The sequence below is a fragment of the Thunnus albacares genome, chromosome 4, assembly GCF_914725855.1.
Source record: "Thunnus albacares chromosome 4, fThuAlb1.1, whole genome shotgun sequence".
Classification (NCBI taxonomy): domain Eukaryota; kingdom Metazoa; phylum Chordata; class Actinopteri; order Scombriformes; family Scombridae; genus Thunnus; species Thunnus albacares.
Genome location: NC_058109.1, coordinates 35,459,700 through 35,486,557, shown reverse-complemented (window position 1 = coordinate 35,486,557; position 26,858 = coordinate 35,459,700). Strand labels below are relative to the sequence as shown.

Below are 26,858 nucleotides of genomic sequence, written 5' to 3'. Positions count from 1 at the left end.
GTTCTGTAACCACTGACTACATTTCATCTCATGGTCGCAAATAATCTTGCTTTTAATTTGACAAGCTTACATTATTCATTTATAGTTGACATTGTGGGTGTATGTGATGTGCTATTGTGTGCAGTTTTGTATTTTGTATTATGTGTCCTGTGTGTTTTTTGCTTTCAACCGTTTGTTATTGTGCTGTTATATGTTTTAATCGTAACCTGCTGAAGGGACTGCAGATGAAAATGATCTATAAGTTAACTCTGGTACAGTACATCAAATGCTAACATTTATGTTTAACACTGTACATGGTCCCAATAACTACAATACAGCGATCAATACAACTCTGTAGTTTATTACTGTATAGATATATAGTATTGGAACACTGCATTAAACTGTTCCTTACAAAAACAGTCAACCAGATATCTCTTGCAGAACATTGCACTGAATTTAAAAAGATTTTGACTGTTGACAAAACTTTCCTCAAACAGACCAATTTACAAATTTGCAAAAGAAGGTGCACATGCATTTCCTCATGGGACTTTTTAATTGTTGAAAGTAATCATCTTAAGTTAAAAAAAAAAAAAAAGTAAGTTAAAAAAAAGTGAAAATAATTGTGGGTGAGTATAATCTCAGAAAAAGTTGTGACACACAAGTTTAAAGGTGTTTGATTTTCAAGTTTAAGGTGGAAATACATCATACAGTATAGTTTTAGTACCTCCCTCACTGTGGTATTGATGCAGAATAACCAGATAATTTATAATAAAAAATCGAATCTCAAAGTTGTCTTTCACATTCACTGACAAAATCGGATACATTTACGTTCCACACATTCTTCTTCCTTGTCAAAAGCTGGTGCCTATTTTACCCACAATGCAACTCACCCACCAACAGTTAGGTCAGAGATTCGGATGAGGAGCGGGCTACAGAGGTCTGGTAACCTCACTTCACCTCACCTCACTCACTAACTCCACACCCCCAGATTTTTTTACTTTTCAAACTTGTAGTCTTCGGCCCCAACCGACGCTGACTCAAGTGACATCACTTGAGGTTGTTTCCAACTTTTTCCCAATGTGGATGCGTTCATCAACCAGAGAAGCAGTCCATAATACACAGCTGTGTGCAAAGGATAGGTTCACTTTCACAGTGACACAGTGAGTCTGTCATCAAACAATATTCACATACCATATGTCTACTGAGACAGTTATTGGTCTGATTCCTCCTCTTCACACTGGCCATGCATCCATACCTTCTTAGGATGCTTCTGCTGTTAGAGATGAGAGATATCTCTAGAACTCTAAAATGCATTACATTGGAGTTAGACTAAGAAGTGTCACTACACAGCCAGTATGGAGAAGAGGAATGAGTACACTGATGAACAACTCTTCATACTTATGGCTGGTGAGTACTGTATTAAATGTGAACCTATCCTTAAACAAATGTACTAGGAGGAGAAACTAAAGCACACTAATGGAGAAGTGTGTATTAGCTGTAAAAATGCATTCAGAGGGATGTAGAAATCTAAAAATAAATATTTAATGTCTTGTAGTTCCATTCTGTGACTGGCATATTAAACATTTGGAGGTTGTATAACATCTGTGTTTTATGTCTGACTGAGACTGAGCCAAACTTAATGAATATTTTGACACATTTAACATGTGTGTAGTGATAAAGACAGACATGGACAATAAAATGCCAACAGTCGATACTTACAAGACTTTGCATATGCAAAACAAACAGTGAGCAAATAAAAAATACACAATCATGTGCAATGTGTCTACAATGCAACTTCTCTAAAACGGCAACAAAAAGTACATGTGCATGCACGCAAACACACACATACACAAACACACACACAAACAAACAGATAGTGTCTCTGCTCCTCAAGAAAAATATCCGTGCACATGCACAGACAGACATGAAAACAAACACAGACACACACACTTGAGTGTGCAGTCTATTGACCAGTATTTGTCACTTGCTATATATTTAGCTGGGAGCAAGTGAGAGGCTTCAAGTTGGCGGCGCTCAGGCTTTTCTAGCTGCGAGTGTTAGGCCAGCTAGTGTTCACTCGACTTTGTCAATCCCCTGTCAACTTGTAGCTCTGAGACATATCCTCTCCAACGCACAAGAGACAGGCCGCCCCCCTGCCTGCTGCCCACCTCCCAATGCAGAGCCACCAGGAAATGGCCGCTACAGCCCTACCCACCCACCCCCCCCACCCCACCCCGACTCCCCCACCCCCCGATCTCCTGACAAAAGCCTGCTTGGCCTCTCCATCATTCCTCTGACAGCCGAGAGAAGACAGCTTGGCTGCATCTTTCTTTCTTGCTGCACACACAATGTGTGGCCAAGAAAAATATTATCGCCATAAAGCCGAGCTGATGTTGATGGCTGCTCATGCTTTCCTGTTGGGTGTGATCAGGTTATGGGGCTTGTTGTACATTCACTTCAGTCCAAATTTGTCTTGTTGGTTTTAAAAGTATGATAGAGAGCAAAAAATCAAAGAAACATGTCCATGTATTTTTGGAAGCTCTCGCTAAGCTATGAAGCTATGAATGTGAATGGAGCTACAAATATGAATTTGTAACCTTAACCTGTTATCCACTTCTGTATCTATCTGCCTCAATTTAGTTAGAAAGAATGTCAGTCCTATTCTGTAAATACTATATCAGAAAATAGCAAAAAAGTGGCCATCGCAATTTCCCAGAGTGCAAGCTGCCATATTCAAATGGCTTGCATTGTCCAACAAGCAGTCCAAAACCCAAAGATATTCAGTTTAGTATCATAGAAAACAAAATAAGCACCAAGTCTTCACATCTGAGAAGCTAGAAGAAGAATGCTTTGCATTTTTGCTTAAAAAAATACTCAAATGATCAATTGATTATCAAAATTGTTTAAGATTCTATTAACTAATTGATTGCTCAGCTATTAATTTCAGCTCTAGACCTATAAGCTTGAGGATCTGTGCTGACAAAGGCATTGCATGAGTGCTATTGCAGTAAAGAAGTATAATAGAAGATAGAAGAACATAGAAATAAATGTCCTTTCATGGCTGGAAAAGTGGTGGCCTAACCTACTGTATACTGTACCATTCTTTGTGGCTGTTTGTGTTTCACACAGTGTTTGACTACCTTGCAGGAACAAAAAAACCCACATGCATTGCTTGTTCTTACCTGAACTAGCACAAAAAATCGCTTCTTCCATCTTTTCCACACATTTTTGCCAATAGCCCACAAGTACCTGTGGGATTAAGAAAACAAATAAACATGCAATCAGACAAAACATTTTTACTGATATTTGTGACAGTGTGACATCTTATATGTCTAATCTTTCTATGTCTAAAGAGCTCCAGTAATGTGGAGTCAGGCAGTATGTACAGAAACGACCCAGACAGTACAGTGGTAGTGTAATGCATCTACTGACCTCTCCTGGTAAAATGAGGTTACTGCAACCAGACAATTCAGTATTTCAAAAATCCTTGAGCATTAAATCTCATAGAGTGGTGGAAGAAGGACATGTAAAGGCAGGAGTCATCTTCACCCAAAAATGCAAGAATGGAAAAAACAAAAGTGAAAACAAAAACGTATAAAAACTAAAAACCAAAATAAATAAATAAAAAAACAACATAAGGAAACTCGTCAGTAAAGCTTCTATCCCTGCCTTTAATACTGGGAGTCTCTCCTCTCCAGACAAACCAAAGTTAGATCACAATCAATCAAGTAATCTCAATAACTATCTTAATTATTTGGGGTACATTAAAACACCAATCACCAAAAAACAATGATTAAGCCCCCTGTGTACACCAACCCACCTGGTACACTCTGGGTTTCCCCTACCATAAAGCCCTTTGGAATCTGCCACTTCCTGTTTGGCAGTTTAGATATGAAGTGAAACACATGCAGCACAACAAATGTTTGTGTACTGAAACATAAATGAATGTCTCTTGACCTGAAAAATTAATACAGTAAAATGAACATCAAGGTTTACATGGGGTGGCAAGAAACCCAGAATAAGACATTCAACTCTCATAAAACCAGAATCTATAGGGGGATTAGGATTACCTAATTTTCAATATTATTTTTGATCAGCACAACTGTGCAATATGGCAACATGGTCAGTGGTTAAGGAAGGGTCATTATTGGTACAAATGGAATCTGACTTTTGTAGTGAGATCCCTTTGGAATTACTGATATTCATTACTTGTTTTCACAATATACACAACATAAATCAACATTTCACCAGATTGTTGGTCAGATTGTGCCAAGTTTTTTGAAAATAGAATCCTCTACATCAGTTTTAGCACCAATTTATCAAAATCTAGATTTAAAAAGCTCTCTCTCCTTGATTAAAACTTTTGACTGGTCAAATATGGGGCTGGAGATGCTTAAAGATCTGAAACAAAAGTTAACAAAAGGCACAAAAGTTAAATCAGTTATTGATCTAAGTACCCAATATAGCATTTCTAATAAGGATTTTTTTTTTCAAGTATCTTTAAATTAGGAGTCTGATGAACTCATTAATAAAAGAATATGTATGGATATAACTGAAGAAGAGGAAAAGGTGATATATGCTACATCATTGACAGGGAAGATTAAGGGATTCTATAATATATTAATCATAAGTTATATTTCCTCTTATGAGCCTTTGTCAAGAGTATGGGAAAACAGACCTTGGCATGGAATTTAATGATATGTGGCTAAGTATTTGTAACAGAGTTCATTTCCCATTTACTAGAAACAAAAATTATTAATTTAAAATGTATTAATTAAAGAAGCTAATTTCAAATTCATTCAAAAATATTATCTCACACCAGTCAGAATGCACAAGTCCTCTAAAGAAAACTCCCCAAATGTCAGAGATGTGAGACAGCAGATGGCACTTTGGCACATCAGTTCTGGGAATGTGAGAAATTAGGCAACTTTTGGAAATCAATATATAACTTCACAAAATCATTGGTAGATAATAAAATTAATTTCAATCCTTGTTTATTTTTATTAAATTCCACGCCAAATCAGAACTTACATAAATTAATAATAAGAGTACTTATCACCAATACTTTGCAGCAGAAAAATGTATGTTGTTGTTACACCATTGGTTGGCCAAATGCCACCTCTTCCTGTATCTGCCCTCTAGCCCTCTAGCGTTTCATACACGGTCCAGCCATACATACATTACATATATATATGTGTGTGTGTGTGTGTGTGTGTGTGTGTGTGTGTGTGTGTGTGTGTGTGTGTGTGTGTGTGTGTATATACTTTTTTTTGGCTCATTGTATATAATTGAAGTGCTATTTATGCTTTTTGTTTGTGTTTTTTTTTGTTTTGTTTGTTTGTTTGTCGACTCCATGGCTTATAGTATCTACAGTTTGATGAAATGGATAAAAAATATGTGCAAATACAATCATAGAAAATAATCTGCACAAACTGTATACATTTGCTTCTGAGGGAGCCATGTCATAAATAATAAAAGTAATGATGGCTGAATTCCATTTAGCTGCTTTAGTTTCAGGGTCCTGGTGTTATGCATGCTAGTTAACTGTCACAGAGTCATCATTAATGTTATTAATAACACCTGTGTCATGACCATGACAAATCAAAATGTCTGTTGTCTAACATTAACGATGGATACATTTGATTTAGGTAAGCTGATGAAAGAGCGTTGATAGTAATCAGCATAGTGATAATTTCAGTATAATATGATTAGCTGCAAACGTATGTGACATGTCAACATCATCTATTGGAAGTGTATGCAGACGTCTAGTGACCAGGGGCCACTTTATGTTGTCTAGAACTAGGAGTTCCTCAAACATGTTAGTGCCACAGAGGCTGAAATAAACAGACCACAATTTGATCTGTACATTAACCAACAAATGGGATGAATGTTGTTTTTGCTTTAGTACTAAATTATTGTCTACACAATATACAGTCATAGTACTTATACATTGTTGAATTAATTTTAAGCAGTCAGTCATTTTGCTGGAGACTGTTTGTAGAAAACTGGCTTAACAGCTTGAATTTTTTTTTTTTTTTTACATTTTATTTCCTTTGGGATCTAGACTAAAATTTAAAATGAAGTTCTGCTGAATCATACTTTGCAGCAACAGAGAAATTTATAAAACATCAACATGCTTGTGATATTCTCGTAAATCTGCACTTGTTCAATTAGAGACATTTGTCGTAATTATTTCCTCGTCATTTTACTATGTAATACAGCACAACGTAACGCAAACTAATGTTTGTGTGTATCAGTCCTGAGGCTCATTGTGTTGGCTTTTCTGTTGGATTTGACATGAGAACGTGATGCAGAAGAAGGACAGAGAGAGGGCTTTTGTTGTAAAAGAACATCTGAGGGTGAGGACCCCGGTTTGATCTGCCTCTGCTGCCCCCAGGGTAGCTGTGGGTTACCCTGGTGAGCCTGCTGCAGTCTGCCTCAGTCTGCCTTTCCCCCCGGTCCCTCTCTGAGCTGCTTCTGCCTGTCGTCCTAAATAAACCAGCATCCGTGAGGTGACACGTAAGAGCCCTGCCTGTGTGCTGTGCAGAGAGTGGAACAAGTAACATGGCAGGGAGGCAGTGTGGGCATCTTACAGGGCAGCCCAGCAGCCTCCTCCAAGGCCCCCAAAAGAAAACATATGGGGGAGAGTGAGGGAGGAGGGCAGAAAAAAAGCTCCTCACAGCTACAGACAGAAAAGTAAAGCTTTGAATCAGAAAGTGTTTGCACATGAGTGTGTATAAAACACTGCAACATAATTCCAGATGGCAATTTTCCCCCCCCCCCCGTCCACAGTGCTGCATGACTGTTAGCTTAAAACTGGGTGCAAATCATAGTTGGTGCTATTGTATACTTACCTGCAATTTAGCTCAAAAGCCCACTAGACTTCATCATACCAAAGAACACCTCCCTTAACCCAAACATCATTTCTGTCTTTAAGTTGGCCATGAATAAAAGCATGTGCCACAATCAGACCTACCTCCAGCTGTGATTCTCAGGGTCCTGCATATATTTAAAGCATTATTTTAAGGCCATGTACACTCACATATGTGTTTACCTGGCTGATTAAACCTGTGTGAGGTACTGTCACCAAACTTCATCAACTATCAAACCTTTTTCACAACAGACATGGCCTGTCAGACAGGTATACCACTGCAGAAAGCGCACAGGTATAATTAATAACATAACCTATGGCTGCATCCCATTTAGTTTGACCACCTGCTGTTCTCCACAATGACTCCTAGAACATTTAAATGGAATGGAGCCATTGTTAATGTTATTGTTTCCACCTGTGCTTTTTCCTTCTATGACAAATCAGAATGTTTGCCGTGAGAAAGATCTATAAGAAGGACAAATGTGTGCAACAGAACTAATAGGTGAGTGTAGGGCCTGTACTATAGCAGTATCATCTATTGTATATTGGCATCATATTTCTCTGTCTCCACTTTGGCTCACAATGGAAACTGTAGCCACTAACATAATTCAAAATATTATCAGTTGACCTCATCATAAAATGTGCAGAAGTGCTGCCCTCGCAAAAAAAGTTCACATCACATCTTGGAATGCAGTGGAATATGAAGTCTGTGTAGTAACAACTGATAACCACAAGAGGGAAGCAAAACATCATCTCTTGGGCAAGGCAAAGCCCTGCTGTGTCTGAGATCTCTCTTCTGGTAAAACCTGCTTCAGACTGCACACTAAAGCGCTTAGTGTTTTCAGCTGTACACACTGAAACAATGACTGTTCCTCAGAGATTCTTTGGTTAAAGTAGAACCATGATGACACAAACAATCCTATAATGTGTTCAGCTGAAAACCTGATAAATCTGATATATAGAGATATAAATCTAAACATCTCATTGCAGAATCACTGGGGCCACCAGCGTGTAGAAGTTGCCTGATGCAGCACCACCAGCACCTCTGTACACAGAGCCATTCAGATGGCAGAGCCACTTACCCACAATGCTTCATGTTCTGTGGTTTGTCCATACGAATGGCCAGTTTGATCTTGAGGTCACTGTCTGGGCAGCCTTTAGACACTGTCATCTTGTGGAGCTCAGACTGTTTGGGACTGTTGGGAGTCGGGTGGAGCACGACCTGAGAGTAATCATATAACGATAATGTATGTAAGCTAAACAATATATACAAACATTGTATTGCAGCATAAGTTCAACTGTTATGAGTTATATATACATGCTTTTATTCATTGGATACTAATCAAAATGGCCAAATGTCATGCATTACCCTCCCCAGCTCCTTGTCCTCCAGAGCCAGCACTCCTGTGCTCTCAGTGAACAGCTTCACCTTCACAGCAGGTAAAGGCTGGGTGGTGGTGAAGTCCCCCTGGGTACCCCAACTACACAGACACAGTGAGAGAGAGAGATACAATCAGGCACATAAGAACACACACACATAAGAAAAGCAAGCATCAACTTTAATATGATGATGTTGATGATGATGTTGTATCTGTGTTTTCAAATTTGCTTAAAATTTTGCAAATGTGTGTCTGTGAAGATTCTCAGTCATCCTTGTCATGGTTATCCAAGGAGCGTTGAATCAAGGGCAACTGGACTTGGTTGTAGATACTTGAAGACATTTTGCCTCTCATCCAAGGGTCTTCTTCAGTTCTAACTGATTGGCTGGGAGTCCCAGGTATTTAACCCATGTGGGGTTGTTATCAAGGTCATTGATAGTTGGTTCGTTAGTGCTCCTGACTGTTTTAACGACAATCATTAGAGTCGTTTGTTTAAATGAACACTTTTTTCAGCTATTGTTCTACTGACAGATTAATTAACTTTGATTACACATTAATTATTATATACTTGGAAAACTGTGTTGACATATTAGCAACAGTCCCCCACACAACACAGTTTGCCATCTTTAGACCCTCTGTCTCCAAAACTCTAATTTAAATATCCCCTCTAGATGTGTTTTATGACATATGACAATACTTTTCTTTGAATAATAATTTGTGTCGAACATTGTTTTTGGACAAAAAATTTAAATGACCTCAATAAAAACTTATAATCTGACATCAACTAATTCTCCCTCGTTGAAAAATCCAGAATCTATGAATATGCAAATATTGTTCATTTCACTTAATTACATTGTTCATTCAGTTTAACTAATAGATGCAATATGTCTCCTAGTGTATTGCACTACAGGTTTTGAGTTTCCACATGACACTAGTGTAAATTGCATACTGGACCATGATTGGCTCCAAACTAGTTGTGATGTCACAAATCAAGGTCATAGGTACACATGTTAAACTGAGATTTAAGGTGAGCACAGAGAAACTTTCCTCCCTCAGCAGAGATGAATGTGAAAACAAACTCTGCACATACATCATTCTGCACAGTGAAGAGAACAATATCCAGCTGAAGGAACAAGAAGCAAAACACATTTTTTAATGGACTTTAAGCCTCACAACAACAATTTGGGCGCTCTTCGTCATGTCACAAGAGAAAAATGATTGTGTTTACCATTCAGAAGTAACCCTTGAAGAGGTGACAAGGTGTTTGACAAAGGTACATGATCTTTCTTTCTATCTGCTTATGTCTATTAGTTAGAACATTTCACTTCAACACATGCTGGACAACTAGCCAACAACCCAGTCTTGACAAAACTACTCTACTATATCCGTGGCAGATATATATAGTCAGAATAACTATAATGAGCAGTTTTCCTTTCATTCTCAGAGTAGCAGAGTCATCTTATGAATAACTCTTAAGCTCCATTGTAGTGTTACAAGTCTGCAGTTGAAGTAGTTAAAGGTACAGTCTGTAAGTTGTTTATCAGTTTTTTTTTAAATTACTGAGGGAATGTTTTTATATTTAACCAGAGCCTTTAAATACTGTACCCTGGTATTATATTGCTGTGTCATGGTATATTACAAGTCAAATGAATGGTTTCCAATGGATGCATGACGACAGATACTGTTTTGAGTATGTGTACATATGATTAACATCTAGATTTCTCCACCAGCAATGAAGGAACAGTATAAGGATGTAGTTGGTAACAGCTAAAGATGACAACTAGGGATGTGCAGAAAGTCCAGTATTTGTGTTTGTATCTATATTTATTTAGGCAGCAAAACTATTTAAATTACTATTTGAATAAAAGTGGAGCTAGGTGTGAAAATCTTTTTTTTTTTTATTACACTTTAAATTTTAGGATATTAAAGTGTTAAAGTGTTTATGAATTAACTATCTCATGAAGGAGGTCACCACACCAAGTCTCAAACTCGAGTCTCTCAGATCATAGACAACTGTGCTGACCACTGAGCTAAAACCAAATGCATTGCAAATGTGCAGACAGACCTCTACTTATTTTGTACACCCATAACACAGAAACAGCACAGCATGTAATGTGTAGAGAAGAACTTCAAAGGCGATTATTGTTTTGCACTTTTCATTTATTGCCTATTTTTTACAACCTAACTTTGTGGAAAGGAGAAGCTTCGCTTGTGTCAGTAGCTCAGCTTTATCTCTGGAGAACACTCCCAACTCCCGGAGTGATGTCCAAATAAGGAAATGTGTGTCAGGTAGCAGGTGGATGTGACTCCCCTCGTTGAGACCTGCTGAAACTTGTAACAGCAGAGCAGAGGAGAGAGACTGCGATAGCGATGCAACCAACCTGTGTATTTGACATGTTTTTTTTTCTTCCCGTAAACAAATGATTTTTAAAATATTGGTATGAAATAAATGTTCGTTAAAGACCCACTATTTGTGCTTTGCCAAATAACGTATTTGTATTCAGGCACACCCCTAACCATAGTAGGATGTGACTGATTAAAGTTTTATGACAATTTACCTCTTTTGTATTTATGTCTCTATTCTTGACTTTTTGTATTTCTTTTACCAATCATACACTGGGCTTAACAGTAACTGTCTCCCCTGTTAATGCCTGATCTTTCTTCTTACTGAATGCCTTGCTCAAAAATGTAAACATCCATACATCTACCACCCCCCCAAACCAAATTCATCTTTCCTCCATGAGATTCACGATCCACTCACCTCACTCTGCTCCACGTCAACCAAAATTGTCATTGTTGGTCATATGAACATACATGTTGACATCTCATCCTGTCATTTTGCAGTGGAGGTCCTGAGTCTGATTGAGTGTCTTGGCCTGAAGCTTTCAGTCAGGTTTTCATTCAGCACACAGCATTGAAACATCTCTGCTCAGGGTTGTGAATGACCTGCTGATGGCAGCTAGTGCAGGGTCCCCTTCCTTCTTGATTTTCCTTGACCTGAGTGTGGCATTTGACACTTTCGATCACACTATCCTCTTAGAGCACCTCCTCACCACCATTGGGCTGACTCTGCACTTAAGTGATTTCTGTCTCACTGGGAGAACGCAGGTCTACATCGCTCTCTGTCACCTGTGGTGTTCCGCAAGGATCGGGTCTTGGCCTCATCTTGTTTACCCTTTGGTCATGTCATCAACACACATGAGATTTTTCATGCTGATGATACCCAACTGTATTTCAAAACTGGCCCAAGCCCATCTGCAGTGTTATGGCCCTTGTGGTGTCATCTGGGAAATTGTATTTGTTTCTAATCTGTGTCTCTCCCCTGCAGGTGACTAATTGCAGTAATGCAGCCATGTCACACCTCTGCACCTGTCTTCAGGAGATAAAGGACTGGATGAGCTCAAATTTCCTCTAGTAAAAAAGCAGCAAAACGGAAGCTCTCCTTATTGGCACTCCACACCAGATTCAGTCATCCCTCATACCTCATCTCACTTTTGATGGCCAGGACATCCCTCTTTCTACCTTTCTTCCTCAGTCACTAATCTGGGTGTTAGGTTTGACCTTCAGCTGACCCTAGATGACCATATAAGACATCTATGCAAAACCTATTTCTACCATCTCAAAACATCTCTAAACTCTGCCCCTCTCTAACCTCCTCTCTCCTGTCAGATGCAGAGAAACTTGTCCATGCCATACCAAGACTGGATTATTGCAATACACTCTTCACAGGGATCCCTGGCAGGAGCATCCAGAAGCTCCAGTACATTCAGAACAGCGTTGCAAGGATCCTGATGAGAGTGTGAAAATAACACATATAACACCAATTCTGTTTCCATGGCACTGGCTCCCTGCCTCCTTCAGGATTGACTACAAAGTCCTTCTACTCACATACAAATCCATCAACGGACACGCGCCTCCCTACCTACAGGAACTGATCATACCTTAAACCTCCACCCACACCCTTCGATCTGCCAGCACCTTACTCCTCTGGGCCCCCAGTACTAAGCTCTGCATCATGGGGGATCGAGCCTTCTGCTCTTCTGCACCACGCTTGTGGAACAACCTTCCTAACCATCTGAGGGCAGCACAGACTATAGTCGCTTTTAAAAAAGGCATAAAAACCTTTTTATTCAGGAAGCCTTTCTCATCTTAACTCAAGTTATTTTCTTTATATGTTTTTAACATGGTAGTACTTTGAGATTCACTGCAAATGAAAAGTGCAGTACAAACTAAATGCATAATAATAATAATAATAATAATAATTATTATTATTATTATTATTATTATTATTATTATTATTATTATTATTAAATTTGTTTTTTTCATGTCTTGTGCTGATTTATAATTGTGTAATGCATTATGTAATTGTATTACATTGCATAGTTGTGGGTTATACACCAAAATAATGAGCTGAAAGACACAAATGTTTCATAGGGCTGAGGAGAACTGCATAGTTTGTAATATTTCTCTGTGGGTTTGTCACGTAAGTGCCCCTTTTACATTGGATCCATTGTTAATATAGATATATTGATTAGTGCAGCTTTAAAGGAGACATACCGTGCTTTTTGTGATCTTCAAAATATCAAAATAAATCACCCATACATCCTACAGAGCTGATTTTTTCCAGCACATCCACTGAATTGTGACAAAAGTTTGCCTCACTGCAACCTATGGTCAATTTAAAAGTTGCTCTATATTTTTCAAAATATGCAAAATCAATTAACATCTACACCGATCAGCCAAAACATTAAGACCACTGACAGGCAAAGTGAATAACATTGATTATCTCATTAAAATGGCACCGGTTAAGGGGTGGGGTATATTAGGCAGCAAGTGAACAGTCAGTTGTTGAAGTTGATGTGTTGGAAGCAGGAAAAATGGGCAAGCATATCTGAGCAACTTTGACAATGGCCAAATTGTGATGGCTAGATGACTGGGTCAGAGCATCTCCAAGATGGCAGGTCTTGTGGGGTCTTCCCAGTATGCAGTGGTCAGTACCTACCAAAAGTAGTGCAAGGAAGGACAACCAGTGAACCTGCGACAGGGTCATGGGCACCCAAGACTCATTGATGCATGTGGGAAGCGAAGGCTAGCCCATCTAATCTGATCCCTCAGAAGAGCTACTATAGCACAAATTGCTGAAAAATGTAATGCTGGCTATTATAGACAGGTGTCAGAACATACAGTGCATCACAGCTTACTGTAATTTGTACTCTAAACACAACATTTCATCCACTTTTTGAACACATTTCACCAAAATATTTGACAATATACCAGAGAAAGGCAGGTTGATGTGTGATTTTTTTCAGAGTTGTATCCCCAACAGTTAAATTGTTATTGTTAAAGTTTTGTGAAATCCCTCTCTCTGCCTTGTGCTCAGGAGCTGGTGGCCGGGTTGGAGAGGGCATCAGGAACTACCTGCACCTGGGTAGTTGTGGCTTCCTTGTTAACCTCTTTCTTTTGTCCTCCTCCCAGGCCTCCACCAGCCAGATGGGTTGAGGTTTAGTGTTTTGTTTGCACACATCAAATATGCTTCATTCATCCAAGTTATTCACTCTCATTGACTTCAATGCAGTGCTTTACTGTATGCAGAACTAAGTTAATATTTACTGTCAGCTTACAACTGTGACGTCAACACTTTGAATCCAGCCTGGCACCAAGCAAACTTCATCAAAATATCAGAAGACATTTCTTTGTTGATTACAATCATGTGATTTGTCTTTCAGCTATTTATCTTTAAATCTGTAATCATGGTGAATATTTGAACTTCAGCTGCAGTCCCATAGACTTCCCTTGTATTCAACTTTGAGATCGTGAAAACAAAAGAGAGCTTGTTCAACAGAAGAGCCAGTAGTCCAGGGGTTAAGCTGCTGAATATGATACAAAGGTCCAGGGTTTGAATCCCTGGGTGGGTGAGTCCTACTTGGCAACTATGTAGCAAGTGATGCATGAGATATGTTTTCAAGTGCTTATTGAGGTCATATTAAATCGAACGTTGTCTCTTGTGACCCCATGAAAATGTATTTTTATTTTTTTCTGCTGTGTTTGTGTGGCAAAAACTGTAAACACCAAAAATTGGCAGGTTGGGTTGCAAATTCCACCTGCTACTCAGGCACATATAATGACAGTCATTGACCTCAAGGTGACACTGTAATAATCAAGTTTACGTTTTCACAATTATTTTGAAAAAATGGCTTGGCCTAGAGTCAAAATGCTTTCATCATTTTAATCTCTCCAGTCATCTGCATCTGGTCTTCTGCTCTAAATGTCAAATTTTTCAATTCTTCCCAATTTGTTGTTGCCGCTTGCAGCTATATTATATATTATGTTAGACATGCAGCCACTAGGCCTTTTCATGTGCTGCTCCTGCATGTTTCCTTGTTATTTGCTGTGATGCTGATTTGAGGCCTGTGGTTGTGCAGAGTAATGATGTTTCCACTGGAGAAATCCATTTAGCATCCCACACACACCTCAGATGTTACTCACATCCTCTCTTTAACAGAGGACACAGACTCACAGAAAAAAATGGATGATCAAGACAGAGTAAGATAAATATTGTAGATCGAAAAAGCTGTCAGGCAAGAGAACTATAAAAGGCTTTATAGTTGTATTTCATCTGTTAACCCAGTCTGGCATCCGGAGGTCCACTGAGGAAATTTCTGAGCACAAACAGTGTCTGAATCGTTGACTGTACAAAATATGAATGCAGCGCCTGTGACATCACCCACGGGTGTCTATCATACTTATGTCCATCAGGCCAAGCAGAGCTGAAGTCTGTAGAGGACATGGCTGTGATCATTTACACTCTTTATTTTGTTATCCCATCATAACAGCTTTGTTTTCTCATGTGATTGTGAGATAATTCACAACCGATCTCTACAAAGAAGCCTTTGTTACCTCATAAGTGATATAACCCAAACTTTCCTCTGTTGAACATTAGATCAAATCACAATATGTCTTTTCCTGATCATTAGATTCTAATGTGGTAATCATTTGTAATTAGCAGACATAAGGCAGTCCCTGCCAATTATGTTGCCACATCTGACATGAGCAGATAACAGTGTATTGTAACTGTTACTGTTGGAACAAAATGTCCCTGTAATGTTCCTACAGGGACTAATAATAACAGATTAACACTTTACAGCAACCAGTGGTGAATTAGACAAAGTCTCTGCAATATTCCTGTAATGTTCCTATAGGGATCAATAATGTGCCTGAGTTAATCAACAGTTCATATAGTGCAGAGACCTTACATTAGACAAACAGTATTCTCCAGCATACAGAGAAAAAAGTGAAACCAGAACTTCCAGGTTCTGATCCAGAAGCAGGAAAACTTCATTTAAAATCACATTAATATTTCTAATAATGCTAAACTAAAAATCCAACATTGGAACTTAACCTTACTTAACAGTATGCTATGGTGTTTACGCCATATGTTTAGATAAGGAGGGTGATTTGGAAAAGAAGTGATCTAATATCATTCTTTATTCAATACATCTGGTTTCTGCTGCCTCCAATGCAGTCCATCTATAATAACAGCAGAACAGAGAGGACTGAACGCTGTGGAAGTGTTTAGACAGCAGAGATTACAGCTAAAGTTGGAAAACTGACTTCAGAAGAGAGTGCTCGTGAATATTATGGATGTGGATGAAACCAAGTTACCATGACTGAAAGTAGCTGAGCTGCTGTGCTGGTAAATTGTCATGGGAGCTGTAGTTTATTGTATGCAATTTCTGTAAAGCAATTTCTGTAGTGGAGCCAATTTGTAATAGAATACAGAACGTAAACCCAGGAACACGCCTCATTTTTTCAAGACGATGAAAGAAATGCTAAATGAAAGATTAGACTTGAGTTACAGAAGCTAGTGGAACAGAGGCTAGACAGTTTTGGTCAAGACAAGACTGTCTAGGTTGTATCAGAATCACAAAATATCACATAATATGTATGTTAATTGGGAGAAACCTGGTGTTTCTCAGGAAGTGTAAGTGATGAGACAATGAATGAGTGGCTACCATGGAAACGAGATGGGACCTGTGATGTTACATCTGAGACGGAAGCATTGTCAATTTTATTGGGACTGCTGCTTAATTATAGAAATGATTGTGTAAATGATGAAGACGCAAACTACTGTTACCTCAGTCAGTCATGAAATTACATGTTAACCCCCGCTAGTCAAGACACTGCTGGGAACATATCTTACTAAGAATATCAGAGATTTTCATCTCTGAAGTTACACTCTCTATTCTCAAGGCATTGTGTCCACCAAAAAAGTGTGATGAGAGTCACCAAGGCTTTGTTTTGCTGTGTGTGTGTGTGTGTGTGTGTGTGTACTGAACATACGTGGGTTTTGATGCCTCTGCCTGGTCCGTCTGCAGCTTGTGTCCTCCCTCCACCTCCATAGTGCAGTAAACAATCCTGTTTGGAGCCAACGACTTCAGACCATGGACCTCCATGATCACCACCTGCAACGCACACAGAGAGACATATTTTAAACACAATGAGAAACAAAATAATGGGACATTTATACAGCCCAAAATTACAAGTTTAAACCACAACTTAGAAAAAAGAAGACAATAAAGCTAACATTGCCTCTTCCATTTTGTATGTCTTTATTGTCAACTATATCTATATATTTATGCTGTCACACAACTGCATGAGTGTTAGTAACATTTGAGTGTCAGTGCCAAGGAATTGTTGTTAGCTGGGGTTAGCAGGAGGTATTTATGAACTTCAATCAAATCACTATTTTATACTTGTGCAGTTGTCTAACCGTATAAACATAAAACAACATTTTCATGTCAACATCTGTATTATGTGGCTGGCTGCCCCAAAACACTAAATAAGGCATCAAGGAGTGTTGCAAGGGACGGTTTGGATGTTTACCCTGTAGACTAGGCAGAGTATTTACCTGCTCAACCACACTATTCACCAGATGGTGGCAGTATCACACAATTGTGTTGTTTGCCAAATGAAACAGGATGAATAGGATGAAGAAGAAGAATTGAACCACTTTTCTGTTGTTGTTGTCGTTTCCTTTTTTGAAATTTCAGTGTGAACAACAAGCTTTTAAAAATAAATCTAGAAACTGTGAGGACAGAACCCTGCTTGACAAGAAATGTGGTTTGAATTCATGATCATGTACATGGTCCATGGTTACCTTTGTTGTACAGTTGACAGTTTAACCTCTAAAGCCTCAACTGACAACATTACAACAACATTGCAGGGGAAGGTGAGCAGTGTTGCTCTGTAATTTCACTCATCATTCTGGACAGCTTTGTTCTGGATATTCTACAGAACAAAGACCAAAGCCTCCTCAGGGTGGTGCAGGAGAGTTGAATGTGAGGCAAAGATACTGCATGAGGTAAATCTGAGTCAAAAATCATTCTCCTCTGAGTCATAACACATACATTAAATCTTGTGCAAATGTTTCCATCAATTCAATTAGCTTGGATTAGATACATTTTCACACTAAAGTCAAATTTTATGCTGAACTGATAAAAAAAGAAGTAGAAAGACAAACAGATTCACTGAATTAAACTAAAATACAGGAATGTAACTCTGGATGGGATTTAAATTACAAGAGGAAGAGCTTGTTCACTGAAAAACAGTGGGTCATTTGGACTGTAATTATTACTGTGGTGGGGGGGGGATATTTCCTGCTTATGCACTCCAGATGGGATTGAAATCACTGACCATGGCAGGTAATGTTAAAGTCACCGCACTTCCCCTAGAGAAATAAATCCAGTCCCAATGGGGCTTTACTCATTTAGTCAACAGGACGCCCCATGAGCAACTATAAAGCTTGATTCTGGCCTCTGAGACTCTGGGGGGGTCACAGAACAAGCTTTAAATCTTGCAGATTTAAAGCTTGTTCTGTGCTCTCATAGTTTAGTCATTAATAAGGTTCCAGGTTCTACTGAGCCTTGCCAGACTACAACCAGATAAGCATAAATTGTGGACAGGTGCTGCCAGGCTAAAGAAAATATGCATTGTTCGAAAGATCACCTCACTCACATTGGATTTTTTTTATATAACTTGATGCTACAGACAGGGAGGCAGTAAAATAACCATGGTGCCTCTGGACTGTTATGCTTCATAGATCCTTATAGAGGAACAACACCCACAGATGCTGGACAGATAATTTCTCATCCGAGCGGCAAGAAGTCTTTTTTTTTTTGTTTGTTTGTTTTCAACATAGAAGTAGATATGCTTGTCAACCAATTAAGGTGAGGTTTAAAAAAAATCAGTCAGTAGAAAGCCAGGGAGACATTTTATCTCATTAGCATCTCCAGACGCTAATCGCGAGAAACCATGGTTCATGAGGAAAACAGTGCGATTTGGATTAATTTGAAAGTAGCTGGGTTGTTTGAAATCAGAAAAAGATATTTATTTGCCAGTTTACTCCAACAGAGACATGTCTCTGCTTTCCTGGACCACCCTGGTAATCAGTGTCTTGCTTAAGAGCATCTATTGCATGATACCACACTGTGGGCCCTATTTTAAGCACGCAAGTGCAAAGACAAGTGCAAGTAGTAGGTCTTAGGCGCATGGACTGTGTCGGCGTCTGCATGTGCACCTGCTATTTTGGTTCATGTATGTGCAGCAGTGCAACGTGCAAAAGGGCTGAGCGAAGGTGAATATAGATCAGTGGGTGTGGTGATTATTAAATACTCTCTGAGCCAGTCACATCACTGGTCTCATAGCTCTGAAACAACTGTGCCAATCATAGTTAAGCATGATCACATCACCTCAGCCAATGGAAAGCTTTTCTTCAGGAAATGTCTGGACGGTTCAGAGCACCACAACATGAAGAACACACACCACCACACATCTAGAGCCAAAGACAGATGGAATATTTTTTTATATATAGTTACTATAACAACAGTAGAAATAAAAATAAAGAAATTGATTTGGTGAAACCGTTTATATGATTATATTGGACCGACTCACCTCATTTTCAGCAATAATTCTAATGTATCTCACTTCATACACAGTCACATAGTTTAGTAATTAATGTTACACAACAGCGTTTACACCGTGATGTCTTCCAAGGATAAAATGAGACACACTTTTGCTAAAAAGAAATTTGGAAAAGAGGCTGATGAGCTCTGCTATTCCAACGTCTCCTTCATACAAAAACAGAATATTGAGTTATAACTGACTAGTCTGATGTGTGTAGAGGTGTGTGTGGTTATACAGTATCAGCCTGGTGACATCAGTTGATTTACAATGAACAGCCGTGCGTAACAGCACTGTGCTCTGGCGCAGCACATCAACATATCAGTCCTGCTGCCTTCAGATGCCGCATGGATTTCATGAACTGAAGAAGTTTTTCATACAGTATAAAGCAGCTGTGGACAGCAGATAATTTACTGACTTCTCTGCTTTAACCACATTAAATGTTTTTTTTTCCGTTTTTCTTTTTTTGGTTGGTAAGTGTTTAACTGAAATAAATGATTTCTATTTCAAGCATTAATCTGTTGTTGCAGCACATCTGCAGCAAGTATTTAATTTGCTCTTGATAAAATCGCCAAAGCAGCAGTAGATTGATGTTGCACCAGAAACAGATGTGGTTCTGAGACATCTGTTTTCAACATCTAGAACCAAAATTCAACTGTCTTTGCGCCTCCCACCTGTCTACGCGTCTCCTCCCACCTGTGCACTGTGTGCTCTGCACTGGTCACCTACATACCACACAGACGAGCAAAGCAAATTTCAAGGTCAGGAAAATACCAAACAGTTGTAACGCTGCTTACGCTGGTTGTTGCACCTTCATGAAAATAGGGCCCTGTGATGATGAATTTTAAATGCAAACTTTCGAGTTTAAACTGTTACTTAGTAATTTCTATTTCTGACTTATTCATATTTAACATTTAGGGAGAAGTGCGTCATGACTACTTGTCATCTCCTCAAAATGACACTGGAGTGAGCGAGGACGTCCCATTTGTTAATGAAATTCCTCCGTCCTCACATCTCTTCCTCGCATCTTTCTCTCTCATCCTCGCTGGGAGGAGCTAAGGCGCAAGAAAGAGACACAAGTGAGGGAAGTGAGGAGACGGTGGAACGCTGCTTACGCTGGTTGTTGCACCTTCATGAAAATAGGGCCCTGTGTGTAGAAATGTGTTACACACAACACAAAACAAAGTAGATACAATAGAAATGTGTTATGTCTATCACCAGTTGTTCTGCAGAATGCTACATGATGAATGAGTACGTGCATACTGTACATGGATGGGTAAAAGAAATAGGAGCTCATTTTATACCTGACATCAATATATGTCTCATTTCTGGATTAGATGGAGCTACATACAGTATGATTTAATCTATTTTTGATTGCATGTGGAATTTAAGCAAATTATATTTTTGTATAGGTTACACTGTATTCAGATACTTATATAAATGAAATATTGTCATAGTTCTCTATTTTTTTCAGGTGACAGCAGCTGTCCCTGCAGGTCTTCACTGGGTACAGAAACACTGCATATGTATTCCCCAGTGGCACAAAATAGGCTAACTAAATTGTTTAGTGTATTATTCTTTTTCATCTTAGCCAATACAGGGAAAGTGGTATAAATAACTCTAAAGCAAGACATGGCAATGGGCAGCCCCACCAGTCAATCAGATGCAACCTGAGTCGAATGCTTAGGTTTCTGGAAAAAGAAATAACAGCACTCCTATTTTCTAATATTAATTTTTTCTATCCAACCATAGATATAAAATTTAATTCAATTTAATTCCAATTTTTTTATTTTCAATAATTGTTTTTTTTAATATGGAAAATTTAATTGATAAGCATTACACCCCTGACCTTTTCTCTCCAACAACACCATCAGGTCTGAATTCTACTGAACAACTCTTTGGACCATGACAAGATATCTTGAAAAAAATGGCTAGAATTGCATAAAATGTGTCGTGTATATGTATGGTTCCCAGGGGATGAATCCTACCCCCATGATTTTCTTCTATGGCCAGTGTGTTTCTTAGTCTAAGTCATCAAACACTACAGCATTAAATGTACCAACAGTTAATACAAAGATGTACAGAGTGCAGTCGTTTCTTATTACGGACCAAAACCGTGAAACAGCCATATGCACCATGCAACATCTTAAAGGACCAGTGTGTAGGTTTTAGTGTCATCGAGTGTGTTACATTTTTAATGTCTTTATGTTTTATGTAAAGCCCTTTAAATTGCTGGTGCAAAACAAATAAACTTGCCTTGCCTTAAAAGCTTAAAAGAGAGGCATGACAGTATAATGCATCTTATGGACACAGGGAATTCATATGTACAAAATTAGTCAAAGAATACATATAATTATGTTGAAAAAATACAAAAATATATAATACAGTTATTATAGACATTTATTTTTACACCCCATAATATGCATAGGAGGGCCATGCCTACTGTCTTCCTGGAGCCTGTGTGTCAGACATCCTAGAACAGCTACCCAAAGCACTACAACACCACCCGGAGGATCATTGAGTATGTTGGGTCAAATGATACCAGGAAACAGCAGTCTGAGATGTTTCTCAAGATTTCAGACATCTCCTGGCTACACCCCTGTCCACTGGTAAAAGGATCCTGATTTCTGGTCAAATTCCAACTCTTGGACTTGACTACAGCCGCTCCGCTGGGCTCTCCACAACTGGCTCAAGGCAGAGTGCACAACCCTTGGAATCCATTTCATTGACAATTTCAGCCTCTTCTGGAACCATAGTCAATACTATAAGAGAGATGAGGTGCTTTTCATTATGCTAATTCTATGCTTCCTCGCGTCCTCTCTCCTCTGTGACCCAGACCCTGGTCAGCTGATCTGACAGGACAGACAGTTTCAGTGCGACTCAGCTCCTTCAGGAAAATATGACGCAGCACAGCTGTGTGTCTCCTATAAAATCATCCTGAGCCTGAAAAGCACATCAGATTTTCACAAACTAAATAAGCAACATTTTATTTAAACATATTCTGCAGGCTACAGTTGTTTCTATTGTTCCTTAATGTCGGTTCTGTTCTTTCAGTAACAGATTTAAACTGTCTATTTGTGTCTCATTCTGTGACAGCCAGACGCTGCTATGGATCTATAATCAAATGATAAAACATTGGAGCAGTTATCAGGTGTTTTCCTTCCAGCTATTACAATGCAGAAATGATTAAGTAACAGTGTAAAGTGTTGATTAATTGTACATGAATTTTAAATGCAAACTTTCGAGTTTAAACTGTTACTTAGTAATTTCCATTTCTGACTTATTCATATTTAACATTTAGGGAGAAGTGCGTCATGACTACTTGTCATCTCCTCAAAATGACGCTGGAGTGAGCGAGGACGTCCCATTTGTTAATTAAATTCCTCCGTCCTCACATCTCTTCCTCGCATCTTTCTCTCTCATCCTCGCTGGGAGGAGCTAAGGCGCAAGAAAGAGACACAAGTGAGGGAAGTGAGGAGACATGTTAGTGTAATGAAAATCACCCATGGACTCCATCCCAACTACACTGGTGCACACTTTCTCTGTGCAAACATGGACTTTGCCATCCTACACACTGTCCCAGTTGACTGAGAAAGTCCATGCACCCACAAAGTAATCATATCATCTATGCCAATAGAACAAAGTCAGTTAAATCAGTTACCTTGTGTGGTTACTACAGTCTGTCACTGTCACTACAAGGGGCCTGGACTACTAAACAAATACTCCCTATACTCCCAGTCGGGCTGTTTGTTTTCATTCTAATTTCATCCCAGTTAACATTTATAACAGGCAACATGTGAGATCCACTAACCATCAGTTAAACTTTACTACTCATGGTATAACTGCAAGTAATCTGAACTCCATCCCATTAAATGTTTCATGTCATGCACTAAGAAAGACTGGATGGGAAAAAATGCATATAGCACTTCTCAGTGTTCGATCACTAAACAATAAGCATTTTTTGTTAATAACAAACTCATATCTGAGAATAATTCTATATTTGCTGATGCCCTAAACTGTAAAAATATCCCTATTGGTGATTTTTGCTCCTTTGAACATCATGCTATACTGTTAAAATCCCAACCCCCTGTACTTGTTATAACAATATATAGACCCCCCAAACAGTGCCCTATCTTTTCAGATCACTTCTCCAAAATGTTGTCTATTGTCAGTACCAATTATGACAACATTATGGTCATAGGTGATTTTAATCTACATGTGGATAATGCAGCAGACTCCAAAGCCGCTGAGTTCCTAAATGTGTAGAGCTCTATGAATTTTATTAAACATGTATGGACCGACTCACAACCGCAGTCACATGTTGGATCTAATTATCACTCATGGTCTAACGCCTGAGAACCACACGCATCACGCGGAGAAAATAGGCGAAACCTCGAATCTCTAGATGACGCAACGCAGCAGCCTCGGGCTGTGTGGCTGCTCTAACCTGTTAACATGGGCGCCGAAATGAAAAGCAAGAGGTTGTCCCAGTGTGTCCCAGGTGTAAGGATTGATGTATCGTCTGTAATTGACTTGTCAATCTCGGACCACTACTGTATTTTACTCTCTGCATTGCTATCATCTTCTAGTTTTGTTACCAAGAAGGTTGTTAGGAAACACTATCTTTTATCACCTTAGAAATATTGCTAAAGTGCAACCACTTCTCTCTCAGGCAGATACTGAGAGACTTATGCATGCTTTTATCACTAGCAGGCTTGATAACTGCAATGCTCTCCTTTCTAGTCTACCTAGGAAAGTTATAAATAAGCTACAGATCATTGAGATGCAGCAGCATGTGTATTGACCAATACCAGAAGGAGAACACACATCTCACCTTTCCTAAAGTCTCTTCATTGGTTACCTGTCAGTTTTAGAATAGATTTCCATACCTTTTTCGCTTAGCATTCTCTTAATCTATTTTATTATAATCTAACTTCTACTGTGCACTACACTGGTCTCTCTGTTCTACCATGACTCTTGTTTTATCATTTTGTTATATTACCTTTTAATTTCACTGTATTGTTGTATTTTCATTATGTTGTTGAATTTTCATTGTATTGTTAAGTACCTTGTATTGCAATTTTGAGGTGCTATATAAACAAAGTTTGGTTTGGTTTAAAGATTTCCAACAGAAAGCCTGTGGGCATAGAGGTTAAAAGGATATGTCAGCCTTTGTTGCTTTGATTTTGACCATTCTTTTCCTGTCAACATTATGAAAGTGCAGTACTAAATCACTGGAGTACCTTTTGTGCTTTTATTCAAATGTACATCATGTTCATCATGTTTGGATGGTGTATATCTCGATGTCCCAGAAGTAATCATTCAAGTGCCATTATGTAATTCACTGTTGCCAAAAGGTCAGACTATGGAAAAAAGTCTGCCATAAGTGACTTTAGAATGATGGATGTGCATACTTAACCACATCCATCATTCTAAAGTGCTCTTATTTCATATTCAAGTTATTATGGTACATTTGTTTAGTCTGTCTATTGCTGTGTCTAACCTCTCTGATGCCACTTCCAGGATGTCAATAAATATCAAAATCTAACAGGCAGATTGCCATAATCTTCACATGACACATTAATGCTTGCCAGAGGATGAAGCATTTCCATTTTGGACAGTGTAGCACCAACCTTAGGCCAAACTGTCACTACCTCACAAAAGATATCACACAATCTAAAAGGGAGATTCCCATCAAATATCTTCTTCTTCTTCTGGCCTTACACTTTTTAATATATACCAGTAAAATTACCATGCTAACTCGTGCTGATAATAAATCTTCAAAATTCAGTGGCACTCCTTGATTAGTCTCCACCAACCTCCAAGGTAAAGGACAGCACCACGTCAGATTTGGACAGGGTGTTCTCATCCTCCTGGCCCATGTCCATGATGGAGGTGTTGTGGCCTCGTTTCAGCTTCTGCAGCTTGAACTCTCCTCCCTTGGACACTGGCATGCTCTCCAAGTTGGCCATCAGCAGGTTGACAGAAGATCGCAGCTCCTCGATGTACATGGCCTCCATCTCTCTTGAAGCAAACCTGGGGAACCTTCCACCCAGCTAATAGAAACAGGAGGACAACACATTGATTAATGAGCATGATGTCCAAAATGACTTCATAAGAAAAAAAGTAGTATTGTTCTTATTGTTCTAGTCTTACTGTGTTTACTTATTTTAATCCTTAATCCTTAATCCTTAATTATTATTATTACTATTATCAACCCAAAACTACGGAATCCAAGAATGGCTGTGCTTGCAATTATATTTTTTTAATGCTTTTATAGAGAGATAATGAGGTAATCAACCCGATATCATGAGAAAACAAATGTTTATCAAAGATCAGGGGTGCCATGACACCATGCACAGACGGCGTCTTGACAACTGTAGATCAAGGAGTACCCATTATTATTAACAGCACCTTTATTAATGACATATGTGTCACTGCCAAATGGCAGGTTGATTAACTCCTGGTCATAATATGATGGGATGTTTCATGTAGCCAAAGAGAAGTTCCAAACAATACCTTCCAAGCATTTTCATTTTATTAGACTTAATGGGAGAAAGGAAAGTGGGGTGGAGAGAGGAAATAAGAACCAACATATGACAGATTTGAACCCATGTCCTTAAGAGCCACCTGAAGACTTCTTGATCTAAATAGTTGAGCTATCCATGTGAGGGAGACATGGAGAGGAAAAGACAGGAATGAACAAATGAGAATGAGCTCCACCCATGATAAATTATCTTGTTATCTCAAGAAATTGGCCTTTTGTTTTCTAAAGATAATGACATAAATTAACTTGTGATCTTGATACAACAGCATTAAAAAAATAATAATTGCAAGCATGGCTGTTCATGACAACTCAATATTCCCTCAAGTATTCATTTACTGTATATAATCAAAGTTAGATATTTTCGGGGCAACTGAAGTGAATATCAAATATTAACAAAGCAGTTAATGTGGAAAGATAAGGAGATTTATCACATCATAGCCCATGTGGCCATCAACCCATCCATCCATCCATTCATCTGTTCTTTCATTCATACATACATCCATCCATCCATCCATCCATCTGTTCCTTCATCCATCCATCATCATACATCTGTTCCTTCACACATACATCCATTACTGTGTTCCTTCACCCATTCATCCATCATCCATCTGTTCTTTCATCCATCCATCCATCCATCCATCCATCCATCCATCCATCTATCATACATCTGTTCCTTCATACATACATCCATTAATGTGGTCCTTCACCTAGTCATCCATCCATCATCCATCTGCTCCTTCATCCCTCCATCCATCTGTCCATCCTTCCATCTGTTCTTTCATCCATCCATCCATCCCTCCATCCACCCATTCATTCCTCCACCTTTCTATCCAACCACTTGTATATCCATCTATCCCTCCATCTCTCCATGCGTCCATCCTTTGTCTCTTACCCTGGTGATCTGGTCAGCCATTTGAAGTCGTCCGTCCAGCTCTCTTCTGATCTGGGCTGCCTGTTCATCAGGGTTGTCCAGCTGAGGAAAGACACACACACACACACACACACACACACACACACACACACACACACTGAATTTTACTGATGAAATCACTACAATATATAATGTGTAATTATAATGATGAAGAAGAATGAATGAATAATGAAAAATAATGAAGAATGGAAA

At 38.9% G+C, this 26,858-nt stretch overlaps 1 protein-coding gene across 2 annotated transcripts in view; it reads right to left on the bottom strand.

Moving 5' to 3' along the window:
• The window catches only part of cadpsa (Ca2+-dependent activator protein for secretion a), a 195,071-nt gene that overhangs the window by 97,712 nt on the left and 70,501 nt on the right, over positions 1-26,858 (bottom strand). For both annotated transcript variants that reach the window (XM_044349147.1, XM_044349146.1), the window contains exons 4-9: positions 26,628-26,708; positions 25,008-25,244; positions 16,570-16,691; positions 8,220-8,331; positions 7,933-8,072; positions 3,162-3,228 (exon numbers count right to left, since the gene is read on the bottom strand). In XM_044349147.1, the coding sequence (XP_044205082.1) occupies positions 3,162-3,228; positions 7,933-8,072; positions 8,220-8,331; positions 16,570-16,691; positions 25,008-25,244; positions 26,628-26,708 (759 nt within the window). The remainder of the gene's footprint in view (positions 1-3,161; positions 3,229-7,932; positions 8,073-8,219; positions 8,332-16,569; positions 16,692-25,007; positions 25,245-26,627; positions 26,709-26,858) is intronic.